Source organism: Colletotrichum lupini, chromosome 2, assembly GCF_023278565.1.
Source record: "Colletotrichum lupini chromosome 2, complete sequence".
Taxonomy (NCBI): domain Eukaryota; kingdom Fungi; phylum Ascomycota; class Sordariomycetes; order Glomerellales; family Glomerellaceae; genus Colletotrichum; species Colletotrichum lupini.
In genome coordinates, this window is record NC_064675.1 from 5,743,058 (window position 1) to 5,755,349 (window position 12,292).

Below are 12,292 nucleotides of genomic sequence, written 5' to 3' on the forward strand. Positions count from 1 at the left end.
GAACGGTACTTGGTATTGATCTGTAACTACGCACCATGATATTGTGCATATACATCAACGCGACCGAGCCTTCTTCTTGGGAGGGGACTCAATAATCTCCAGGTCAGAATCGGGCTCCTCGATGGCTCGCTTCTTCTCCTTCTTCCATTCCTTCATCTTGGCCTCTATGGCCTGTAGACAAGCATCCTTCAGTTCCTCTCGATTCAGCCCGCCCACATCATCATGTTCATCTTCCCACCACTTGCGAAGAGTATCGCTCCAAGCCTCTCGGGACGTATACTGAGTCTTGTGTCCGCTCCTCTCCATCCAGTCCTTGATGCGCTCCACCACCATGTCAAATTGCGAACGCCGGGGCGCCAGTCTCTCAATCTGCTTCTCCAGCTCAGCCATCTCCTCGATGCGCATTTTGTCCCCCGCAAAACCCTCCGTCACCGCGTTGCAGCCGTCAAAAGCGCTTCGAAGAGAGAAGCTAACGCCGTCTCTATCGACCTTGGACGCCCAGCAGACGGCCATGTCGTAGGCCTGGAGCAGTCCAAGCCGGGAGAAGCGCAGCATGGACGTCGCCTTAGTCAGGCCAAGTACCAGCGTATGAACAGGCTCGCCGTCGGGTCGCTCTCGCTGGGCGAGGCTGATGGTGACATGTGGGTGGATGTAGTTTGCCAGAGGAAGTCGCTTGTCCGGATCTTCATTCGAGTTGTTGTCCTCCCCCAGATCGTCTATCACGTGAGCCTTGAGTTGAGCAATCGGAGGTATGGGAACTTCAAAGGGGTATCCACCGACGCACTGCCTGTCTGGGCACAGCGTCGCCCAAATTCGCTGGCGAACTCTGAGAGGTGTTGATGAAGATGTCGGAAATCTTTCATTGGTTCGAGGCTCTGGGGTGGCTGCCGGACGCTTGTGTTTTGGTGACGCTCGCTTCGTCTGTGATCCCTGAGTAGGCTGCAGTGCAGGAATTGTCACCATCTCCTCAGCGCGAGACTCCGTAGAAGTAAGAAGACGTATATCGCCGTCTGATGGTGAATCTCGCTTGGGTTTTGGCTGTCGCTTCGGTGTCGTAGGCGTACTGGGCGGTGACTCTCTCTTCTGCGGTGCATCCTTGAGTGCCTGTTCTTGCGGCGGCGGAGACTGGGAGTGACCTGCTGTCCGACTCGCTGCCTGATCTCTGAGTTCCCTGAGAAAAGTAACATCATCCACACCGCCAGGTTTGTCGTGGAGAAGGAAGTTGCTGAATACTCTAGCCCATGCGCTACTTTCCTTCGCAAAGGCCGCTGGATATGTAGCTCTGACCCTGAGCACTCTCAGCCTCCTTATCGTCTGACCATAGTTGTAGTTTCCTTCGTCCCTCTGCCTCATAATCGTTTCGAATGCCAAGGTGTACTCGGCATTGTGCTTCTGATCGTTCTCACGTATGTCGGACGCAGGTGTATATGCCCGGCCCACCAGGTTTGTTGCGTCATATCCTTCATTAGGCCATTTAGGAACAGTAAAATTGATGCGGCGCGTAATTTCGGCAAGGGATTCCGTTGCCTTGTCATAATATCTACCAATTTCGGCGAGTTCACGGAAATCGCGTGAGCCTGGCAACAAATGTTGTTTCTTGTTCAGACTTATGGTGAATGAATGGGACCACGGATATCCGTATCCATCATCTGGAAACCCCAAAACAAGTATCCAGATGTCTATTGTCGTGTGTATTAGAGGCATATTGCGGCGCCGCCGAACGAGCCATTCCATATGGTGTTGTAGCAGCTCGTCACCACCCGCAGGCAGTAGCTTGCAGTCATCGTAGCAATGTTTGACAGTGTTGCACATTGGGCAACCTTTGACAGAACCATGTATGAGCACTCTGTTGCTCAAGCAAAAACAATCTGCCAACTTGTGGCCCGGTTTCTTGCATGCGGCACAAGAGACGCTCGACTTCGTCTCGTCACCATAGCCAGCATCGTCGGGGTGCTCGCTGTCGGAGGACATCGTTGCGATCTGAAAAAAAGACTTAGCGATCCTCTCAGAAATAGAAAGCCGCCATAGGTATGTAGAGAAGGACCGACTTACCTGGCCTAGAAGTAGCAGCCTTCCAAGTGGTGTCCGCAGTTACAGTCGCCAAGGAGACGGAGGCAATTGCATTGGGGGCGTCGATGTGATCAAATCAGGGCAGAGGAGTGGGATTGACGATTGGAGTGAGAGGAAGAAGTTGTTGCTTTGTGTAAATGTCTTCCTGGGAGGTGAAAATTTGGAAAAAAGGTGAAAGGTGAAAGGTGAAAGGTGCAAAAGTAGGAGGGCAGGTCTATGGTGGCTCACAAAAAGGAAGGAGCGACTCTCAGCTTCCTTCCTTCCAAGAAAGTCGACTACATTTTTCATGGCAAACAATTCATCACACACATGTCCCCTAGAAATTGAAAGCTGGAAACTGTGCCATCGGCTTTGGAATCTCGCCCTCCCTCACCTAAGCCTCTCTCATCTAGACCAAGTCGACCACCAAGGGCGGGAAAGCAGGTAAGTATTCTTCACCGAATCTGAGAGAAGGTCCATAAGAAGACCTTGAAGATGCCAGGGGCTTCCATCTTGAGAGTAGATTACTCCTATACGGTACCTGTCTTTGTCCTTGACCATTGTTGAGGCTCGCCAATCTTAATGCAGATACTGCGACGTCCTGCTTAAGGGAAGGTCATGGCGTGTGAAGGACATATGGCCGCCAACAGGTACCCTATAATGGAATATACCATAGAGGCTCATACAGAAGTATCAAACTGTTCATTTACGTCTAGCAAGAGTTCTTGCTTGAGGTCAGGCACTCTGCCCGTTTCGTGTTGGTGACACGATTCTGGAGTCCATTGAGGACAGCTGATATCTATGCAGGAAGAAGACGAGAAAAAAGCGAGTTGGGTCTGGGCGTCATGTCCACGGCAGCTTAGTCCTTGACAAACCTCTTCAAGTAAATATCATTCTAATTAGATCCCATCACATGCTCATGAATGATATAGGCAGACAAGTAGTCTCTTTCTCATTCACGGCAAAGGTGGGGGTCTGCGTGGAAAAGAAGGAACAAGATTACACTTTCCCCTGCACCTTCCTCATCTCTCTTTATCACACCCCGTATCTCTCAAACACCGTGAGATTCATCTACAACTCACTGCATTGCAATTTAAAAGGAACAAACATCACTAAAAATGACAAGAATCACAAAAAGAATGCGTGAGGCATTGAACCACACCTGATTTGAACAGATAACCTTTCGATAGCATCTCGATGAGTCTCGATCTGGAGTCGAACGCGCTACCGTTGCGCCAGCGGTCCTATTAGATGAAAGCCACAATTGCGTAAGGGCTCAAGTCCTGTTGCACGCGCGGCCTTCTGTCCGACCGCCTGCATGATTGGCTGCACAGGAATAACTGGCCCACACCGCCTTACTTTAAGCATTGCGGAATGGGCCGACGCATGTTCTCACTTCGGCGCTCACACAAATCCGGGCCCTCCCACACAGTCCAGTCTGAGAAGGAGAGTCATGATGCTGCAGGAACCGCACCACCGCCAACATGACTTCCAGAGCGGAGCAAGGTGGGCTCGTGACGACCCTCCCTCGCCCCGTGAGAACCAAGAAATCAAGGACACCGCATGCTGAACGTGTGTCTCGTCATGCGAGACAAGCGCGCTTGCCATCCCCAGACGCCCAGAGGGGCTCTATAGGAAACGTCTGGAGTCCTGGACTTTGGCCCTCTTGCCCATCCTGCGATAGTAGAACGTACCGAGAACCGTAGATCAGCGTTTTCTGGTGATCTAAAGCCGGGGAGCCGCGAGTCTACGATGGCAACCCCAATGCGACAGACCTTGCGGACCCTGACCACGCACCAGAGTGTTAGAGAGAAAGAGACCTCTACGCCGAAGCCGGGTCACGGCGTTCAGTGAGTGGAGACACTCTCTGCGGCAGGCGGGGGAGGTTGTTGCAACAGGACTGGGTCTTAATGGTCCTCTGATAACACCCATCCAAACGCTTCCGAGGGTCGACGCCGCTTGCTGCCCCTCGTTTTCTCTTCTCTTTTTGCATGCATCCGGTACGTACGGTGACATCGGTCTGTTGCCTTGTACTGTGAACGGGAGTGAGTGAGAGAGCACAGACTTTTGAAACAAAAATTCCTTCTTCACCTTCTGTATCCGTCCCATGTGGGAATGAATTGGCCGCCGCGATAAGAGGATTCGCTGCTTGTGGCGCCCTGCTCGTGTCTGTGAGCTTTGAGTTTGACAACTTTGACAGAACCCGTATAGCGGGCTGCGCTGCCGTCCAGAAGCAGCCCGCTCGTCTGTGCGACAAGGTTACCTGATCAGCATGTCGTCTGATCCAAGAGGCGCCATCATTGAGCTGCCTGACACAGCGGATCTCCCAAACGCGCGCAACAATATGGGATGCCTTAACCATCGAGCATACTTGCGTACATACTTGCGTACCCCGCCCTTGAATGAGACGGCCCTGGGCCAACGGAAGCGTATTAAGGCAGAACCTCGGCGCGGATGATGGATCTGCGCTGGGGGATTGGTCTGAGGAGTGGTTTCCCCGACACCAGGATGGGCCGTCTTGGACATGTTTGAAAATAAGTGTGAAACACTCCAATCGTGTGGGACGCGATCAAGATCCAACGCTGGACTGCATGAGCCCTGGCCGAGTCGTCGATTTGGAATGGACAACTTGTTTCGCCGCCCACTCGCCATCATCCGACCAAGGCAGGTCGCAGAAGATGAAGCCGTCTCTGCAGACCCGAGGCCGCTTCTCACCACCCCCAAGTCGGAGTGTGATGATCCTCCAGGTTGGACGGAGATCGGCTTGAGGTCGATCCCACACAATGCCGCCGAATCGCTCCCGGAATCCCGCTGTGTGCCGTCTTCTCATCCGAAGCTGTCCGTCTCGAGAAGCCACCGCGTCACCCCGTTTGCCAACTTACTTTGTTGGCAATATACTGCATCTGCCTTCCTCAAACGGACGAGCAGGATACGTCTTGTGGTCGCTCGGCTTTTCCGATAAGCTTGGCCATTGTGGTGTGGATGGCCGAGTCAGCCAACAAGACTTGTTCCACGGACAATTGCACGCTGTGGTTGCATGGGACCCGCTTCATCCCATTTCTGCACTGGTCTCTGATAGATTCTGCGGGTTGAGCCTTTTCGGATCCGACTTGTGAATGAACAGAACACAGCATGAAGAGCGCTCAAGTACCCGTTTGATCGACACCCGCAGCGGAAGACGCAAGACTGACTCAACGGTAGTGGAAGCACGAGAAACCACGTGTAGACTAGGCAAAATGTTAATTGAGGTCGCGAGCCGTTGATGAGGACAAGTGGCTGCGGACAAGACAACGCTAGAGCAGTAGTCGGCGTTCTTCTAGAACTATATCGGCAGATGCTCCGGACCTGTCCGTAGTAGGCTGGCGATCGACATCACCAACGCACGCCCCGTCAACGACGGACCGGTGACGAGGCGGCAGTAGTTGGATAGCTTGTCGCTTGACAGTCTGCCAACGACCATACAGACCACGTTGCGCCGTTCAGGTCAGTGAGCTATTCGACTAGCCACATGAGCTTCTCGTGTTTGAGGCAACGTTGTGAACGCCATCGGCCGACGTCGTCACACGTCGTGAAGCCAGCAACTGGCAATACGAGCCAACCCCGGCCTGTCCACCTTGGGCATGAGTGTTTGAGGATGGCACTGACGCTGAGCAGAATTTCCAAGACCGCGGTTGAGGATGCCTGGTCCGCCTGGCCAGCTATTGAAACCTCCTTCATAGAATCTGTCCTTGTGAGAACGACCCGATGATGTGTAGCAAGCATGTTGGTAATTCACATCTCAGGATCGGGCTGGCTTTTTTCGAGCCCGACGCTAGCGCGTTCTGGACCGTCTGATGTCTCCGATGAGATGTCTTTATTCCCTTTCCATGTCGACCCGAATGTCTGATAAGCTCTAGAAGTTGACTGGCGTTCGCGAAGCATGTTCGGGGGGCTTGCAGCGCGGAGACGAGCCGCAGGAATGGTGAGACGTGAATCAGTCTTGGCTCCGTCCCAAAACATGGCAATCCAAGCTCCAGTTTTTCCATCATCTCTCCTGCACGCCACATATCCCGGGGTACCTCTCACCGCAGAGGCGTCTGTTTGCATTGCCGATGTCTTGCTAGACTGTTGGCGGGTAAATAGATGCGCAAGTCAGTTCTGCAAGAGTCTGGGAAAGGTAGCCTAGGCACTTTGCTACAGCCGGCAGTCCAACCAAAGCTGTCATGACTTGAGCCGGCAGATTCGAGACTGAAGTTGAATGTAGTCGACAATCTGCATTGGGACCGCATGGTCGCAGCCACACGCACCTACCGAGAGGGCCCGTGCGAGGCCGGTCTTCAACGAAAGGGTCGGAACTGCAGCTCGGTTGAGTTGGGTTGTGATCTGCAGGTTTGACACGGTGCAAAGTCAGTCACCGCACACTTCAATAACTGCAACATTCAACGACGATTACAATACCCGGCTGTCACCGCCCTTTTGGCGAAACCTGGGCCAGGCCTGGGGCGGCTATCGCCTATTCTCCGTAGGCCTCCTAGCGATGCCTTCACCAAACGCCTAGAGACGGCATTTTAAACCAGGCCACACGTGGCGCAGGGGGGTAAAAATTGGACCTGGCTGAGCACTCGCCGCGTAGCTCACGTCAATCGTTACTGGACTGAGCAATCACGTCGCCAGACCTGGGGATATCTTCAATCCTTTGCGTGAGTGAGACACACCAGGGGTTGCACCCTGGCCCGAATGCACCGTCCCGCCAGCGAAACGCACCGTGGCTGGAGTCTTGGACGGGACGCTTGAACAAACCAGCCGAGCCGTTTGTGCGCCCTGAAAGTGGACGTCGGGCATCCGGGCGAATGGGTCTCGCGGCACGCCCGGTCGCTTCACGGCAAGACAGGGGCCTGATCTGGTTCTCGATGGTGATGTGCTGAGCTGGCAGGGCATCGAAACTTGTCCAGGAGATGGATGAGCACACCACCGATGCAGTTGACAAGTCGGTGGCAGAGAAGAAGAAAGCGCATTTGTCGAGAGATCATTGTGAGCGCAGTTTCCTTCTTCCTGATCGGTCCTGTGGGCTAAATCGGGATGCATGTCCGTATCGCTGCAAGACCGGCGGCGAACCATAATAAAACTTTGATATCGTTACGTATCCATTTTCTTTCTCAGGGTGCTGGTCGACTTGACGCCGGCCAACGATCACGGCGTCCGCCACCGCGCATCTTGTTGAGCTTTGGCCAAGCGGGAGCGAGGCCGTCAACGCCGTCAATCTTTGGACATCATTTGCCTCTGTAATGCAAAAGCTCGTGATGCAATATAGAGCGTGGCTGCGCCTGACCAAGCTAAGTTGTCGCTAGCTGGATCCGTATCTTCTCGCGATTCATCAATTGCAAAGGCAGGGCCGTGCCAGCGAGACGGGACTCTGGAATGGTGGTCGCGAGCTGTTAGCTTGGAGATTCGGCGGCGGTCGCTACTCCTCTCTGGTCTTTGGACAATTTCCGATTTGGCCCCCGTTTTGTGCAATGAGCCGGACCAGGATCATCCTCCTATCGATGCAAGGAAGACTCTGCCAGCAAAAGGCTTCGGTTGGAAAGTCAGCGATGGACAATCGCCCCCCCCCCCTGCTTTGCCAATGATGTAACTTCAAAGAGGGACTCCCCGGTAATTCGATATGAAGAGTGCTTCCACCATGATCTGTGTGCCGCTATATGGAGCAGGCTGTAGCAGAACCTACATACCTCCTGAGCGCGCTGGTATCTGCCAGAGACCTGAGCTGCTGAGCAAAGCTGCCATTGCACAACAGCAGGTATTGTCTTTCGTGCGTAATCAAATAGACGGCCGAGGAGTATTTCGTGCGATTCGGGTCGGCTCAGCGAGGCCCCACATTGGCCCACAGGCTGGTTACAACAGCAAGAATCTGGGCAAGGCAGGGCGGTGACCCCTCGTCGACGGGGAATTTGATGCACATATCCGTCCCCACGAGCTAATTAAGCGTCCCCTTTATTGTGCGTCGGTCATGTTACGGCAGACCGTCTTGTCCGACGGTTACGCAGCATTTTCGGTCCGTATTGACAGATGCCGACGGGACGCTCGCGGATGAGTATGAGGACGCAGTAGCCGAAGCAGAAAACGCTGCAATGACCCGAATGTCTTCAGATGAGCACATTACCGAATGAATGCATCTGCTGGTCGGCTGTTGGTTTCAGCAGAGTGGTTGGTTAGAGTCCGTCTGGCCTAACGGCTGCCCGTTTCACCAACGCTTCCGCCAACCGTATGTGTAGCCAGTCGATTGGAACGATCTTGCTCCCTGATACTAACTGCATCGTGGATCCCTAGGATAACAAGATAGGGACTTGGGCTGCACGCAGTAGAGGCGCTGCAGACCTAGCGCCACTCGTGCAGCAACGGCGCCTTAGCTTCAATTGCTCTAGGCACGCCAGCCTGGCTTCTGGAAACAGCCTGGTCCTCGTTGGAAAGCCGCTGCGTCTCGCCCATTGGTGTGACTATCAACCAACCGGCATCCTGTGTATGGATGAGTGATCTCGCCCGCGTCGGCTGGGAAGCTATTTGCCTTGGAGTACGTGTCGCTGTGCCCCTCGATTATTGGCAACGATGTAGCAACTCGCTTGAGACGTCGTGAGAAACGGGTGATGGATCAATATTGCGGCAGAGTAGAATTGCGTTCCGATTACTGAGTCGTCCGTGAGCTACTTCGATAAGCATCGCGGGTACCAAGATGGGGACGTTTTGGTAGGGGGCGATCCTTTGATGCCACCTCAGGCCACATACCTAGTCTCACTCTCAATGGCAGGGTTTGCTCCGTCAAGCAGTGACCACTTCAAGCAACAACAATCTACTATTGAAATGCTCACTTCAGAGTTCAACTCAGGTACTCCATATACGCACGAATACCTGGACCTAGGGTGAGCGGGCAGAAGAAGGTTTGAACCAGACTGGGTAGGTCGTAGGGGTCCTATTGGGGTTGTCTTTGGATACTTCGGCTCCTAGGCCCTTCCATGCCACGTGCCGTGTGGCTGATAGCACAGAGCGGGCGGTCGACCCTGGTGTTCCCCCTGCCAATCGTGCCATTTTGACGGTATTTCCAAAGTACGAAGAACAAATGTCCCAACGACACGGGAAACGAGATGAGCGTCTGTCGCTATCTCATGGCGGAGAATGCTTGCCTCGGGGTTGCCTGTTGGATTCTACGGCGTGTATCCGTACCCGTGCGGATACAGGAGGAAGCCGAAGCAGGCACATGCGGCGTGCATCGAATTCTGCGTATCAACGAGCTCGACACCCTCTTCTGCGGTCTGCGGCCTAGTGCTTCACTGAAAGAAATGGTTGTTTAGCATAGCCATCGCAAGCCCATCATCACTAGAGAAGGGAGGCGCGGGAGAAGGGCCTCCAATAAGCGGAGTGTGTGCTTGGGCGGACAGGAACCATCAGGGATGGCATCCAGAGGAGGGACGGGAAGACCCAATCGAAATGGAGGGACTGGGTAACCCGATGACGACGGCGGTTTGCATAGCGCTTCCGCTGACGACGATGCTTCGTGAGCCGAGGCGGTTGTGCGTTTTCGTTTCGAAGCGAATGGTGGCAGAAGGTGAGCCGCGAACCAAGTTGGCAGCGGTCAGCCCAAGCAGTTCAGCGCAGTGTATCCATAGTCTCGTGGACGATGGGTGATTGGATTTTCTGATGACCAGTGTTTGTCATCGGCGTAATGAGGTAAACTCGTCGACATTTGGCTGCTGGTCATGGCCGTCGTTGACAAGAATAAAGTCGCAGTGTAGTGGGATCCCTTGTCTTGTGCAACAGAAGGAGAGGGGGTGGGATCCCTACGAGGAGGGAGGAGCTTTGGCGTGTCCGAACTTTATGAAGCGGCGTCCCAGATTTCCAAGTATCGACGGCTTCATTTTGATCAACCCCAATCCAGGACACCACGACGAATGGTGGATGGATTGGGATGGTGATGGGTGAGTGGAATTTGTTGCATGCCGGGGTATAGAAAGGAAGAGCGAAAAAAAGGCAACTGAGAGACTGAGAGGAAGGAAGTTGGGAACCCAGACGGCCGTTTCCTTCCATCTGCAGGGACCCACTTGCTGGGTTCAAGGAAGAAGGAAGGAACTTTGGACCGGGGGAAGAAGAATACCCATTTCTCTCGAACGGGGGGTCCATCGGCGGGGCATGTCGGCAGGGAAGAGGTTATGGGAAGAGGCCGGTTCGGGGGTTCCCTGGTCCTGCCAGAGCAGTGCGACTGGCTGAGAATGGCAGACGTGGAAATTCGAACCTGCCATCCGGTGGCCCAAAGCTCTGGCCGGTGGAGGCGATTGAGTCGCAGGTACATGATCACACGCAGAGTAAGGCTTGCAGAGGAAGGTACCTTACCTGGCGGGGCAGGATCATCTCAACTTGTCGAGTACTTTCCAAGGTACGGATACAAACCTACCTAGCATGGAAGAACAGGAGGCAGGAGCAGCAATACCCGTAGGAGCAGGAACAAGTGTCGAGAGTCAAGACGGCCCGGTCTAAGGTGTGTGGGATATTGGCAAGAGGTTTCGAGCAGACGATGGCAGCAGAGAGGGAAATTCTGCGAGGCGATGGACGCTGTGCCAATAAGAAGACCAATTCGGGGTTGTCGAACCTGACCACCGCGGGAAACAAGAGGTATCCGCCATGAATTGCTCACAGTGATGAATTATGGGTGCCGATATTGCTGCCAACTTCACCCACAAACATGACCCGGCACCCAGCGCGACCCCTCGCAAAAAGTAAGTAGGCTTAGCACTGGAGGGGCAAATCGTTGACAAGCAAGGCAATAAACAAGTCCTTGCGGTTTTCACCCACGCACGCCACGCCGTCAAGTAACCCTTGGGTTGAACCAAGGTAACTCGAGTTATGGTCACTGGTGACGGGCAACCACTGGAGATGCAATGCACAGCACAGGCACCTCTGTACTGCGTGGTGGTGCGTACATATGCTGCGGTGCTGGCTGCTGGCTGCTGCATAAGGTACCTTAGCTTGACGGACAACCCGCGCAGGGTCATGTACTGCTGGAAAATGACGAAAGTACCAGGCCAATACCGCGCGTGATGTGGACGGCCCATGGTAAGACGGGGTATATTTCCGTATCCGACCCGGGATCTGGTAGTATAACGCACGGATCTCTCGCCAAACTCTGTCTCCTTCTGTCCCTGCACAGGGTTGACACGGTCGACAACCAGAAATGAACTTGACAGGCTGCATCCGAAAAGGAAAAAAACAGAAAGAGGCTGACGTGCAAGATGGCGAGAGGAAAGAAAAAAAGGAACCAAGGAGGCGAAAAGTGCATCACCGTCATGCCCATGCAAAGTGGACTATTGCTCGTATGGGAAAGTCGATCTGCCCAGTTTGGTTCGGCTGTCAATCAACTATGCAATGCGCAACGCAGCACTGAGTCTTGACAGGGCGGGCACGGGGAGCGGCCAACAACGACGAAAATGATGATGGTGCAAGAGTATCGTGGGAGGCGAGGTTAGCCAGATGAAAATCTAATAAAAATACAAGTCTTTGAGCGGGGGCCCAGATTTTCTCATCTGTTGTCTCCGTCTTCATCAAGGCGATCAATGTTTACCATCCGTATTGATCCAAAGTCGGCATATCCCCAATTGATCCATTTTGGCGCGTTTGATTGCCACCAAATTGAAGAGATATGACCATTTTAGTGCTAAGAAATAAGACTTGCCGTCTGCCGCTTAATCCAGCTCTGAGCCTGGTGGCATCACTAGTTCTTGACCAGACACCACGATTGACCAGCGCCTCCTATTTTTTCTCTTAATTCTCCGTGACGGACACCATTTGTCTGCCTTGTGCAGATTGGATTGGATCGGTCATCTCCCCCTGGAACCACCACGACCGTCTCGACGGATCTGGGCCGTCTGTACTCCATAGTGTATCCGTATTCTTACGAAATCAACGAGACGGGGTCCATTGGCAGTTACCAACAGCAAGTGGACATCCATCCGAACCTGAGCTTCAGGCTTCAGCTGCTCCGTAGCTACTTTCGTACCTCAGGTACGTTATGGCGTCGACCCCGCGACTTCAGTCTTGAGAGTCTGTTCGCAATGCGCAAGGCCATCATCTGGGCGTATGGCGTACCTCGCTCCAAAAGCCCGCGCGTCCATGCTGCACGGCACATGCAAAAGCCGCAAAACCACCATCGTCTTCACACGGTCTGAGCTGGCCATCTGATCTCTACCTTGCCTTACTTTGTCGTACGTACCTGTATGTTTTG

General features: G+C 53.7%; 4 protein-coding genes and 1 non-coding gene across 5 annotated transcripts; all 5 read right to left on the reverse strand.

Moving 5' to 3' along the window:
- Positions 1–54: 54 nt before the first annotated feature.
- CLUP02_04069 (uncharacterized protein) lies at positions 55–1,971 on the reverse strand (the record flags this gene model as incomplete). The annotated part of the gene is made up of 1 exon (XM_049283086.1): positions 55–1,971. One exon carries the CDS (start codon positions 1,969–1,971, stop codon positions 55–57), a length of 1,917 nt encoding a protein of 638 aa, XP_049140229.1.
- Positions 1,972–2,091: 120 nt separating this feature from the next.
- Positions 2,092–4,575, reverse strand: CLUP02_04070 (uncharacterized protein; the record flags this gene model as incomplete). Its single annotated transcript, XM_049283087.1, has 13 exons — positions 2,092–2,407; positions 2,509–2,561; positions 2,591–2,650; positions 2,736–2,885; positions 3,091–3,120; positions 3,207–3,273; positions 3,342–3,363; positions 3,446–3,487; positions 3,534–3,678; positions 3,744–3,834; positions 3,876–4,082; positions 4,141–4,295; positions 4,366–4,575. The coding sequence occupies 13 exons, from the start codon at positions 4,573–4,575 to the stop codon at positions 2,092–2,094; spliced, it is 1,548 nt and encodes a 515-aa protein (XP_049140230.1).
- On the reverse strand, positions 3,202–3,294 carry CLUP02_tRNA062. The gene has a single exon. It is a non-coding gene; the product is annotated as a tRNA-Trp (tRNA).
- Positions 4,576–4,618: 43 nt separating the features above from the next.
- On the reverse strand, positions 4,619–8,742 carry CLUP02_04071 (uncharacterized protein; the record flags this gene model as incomplete). Its single annotated transcript, XM_049283088.1, has 24 exons — positions 4,619–4,871; positions 4,932–5,012; positions 5,068–5,158; positions 5,241–5,408; positions 5,452–5,495; positions 5,558–5,662; positions 5,691–5,771; positions 5,825–6,153; positions 6,227–6,276; positions 6,336–6,411; positions 6,498–6,559; positions 6,639–6,677; positions 6,744–6,934; positions 6,973–7,097; positions 7,169–7,322; positions 7,358–7,441; positions 7,494–7,585; positions 7,662–7,700; positions 7,758–7,936; positions 8,050–8,212; positions 8,278–8,403; positions 8,455–8,541; positions 8,601–8,644; positions 8,712–8,742. 24 exons carry the CDS (start codon positions 8,740–8,742, stop codon positions 4,619–4,621), a joined length of 2,694 nt encoding a protein of 897 aa, XP_049140231.1.
- Positions 8,743–9,464: 722 nt separating this feature from the next.
- On the reverse strand, positions 9,465–11,126 carry CLUP02_04072 (uncharacterized protein; the record flags this gene model as incomplete). Its single annotated transcript, XM_049283089.1, has 8 exons — positions 9,465–9,714; positions 9,762–9,820; positions 9,892–10,051; positions 10,119–10,385; positions 10,469–10,663; positions 10,709–10,735; positions 10,808–10,941; positions 10,995–11,126. The coding sequence occupies 8 exons, from the start codon at positions 11,124–11,126 to the stop codon at positions 9,465–9,467; spliced, it is 1,224 nt and encodes a 407-aa protein (XP_049140232.1).
- Positions 11,127–12,292: the final 1,166 nt, after the last annotated feature.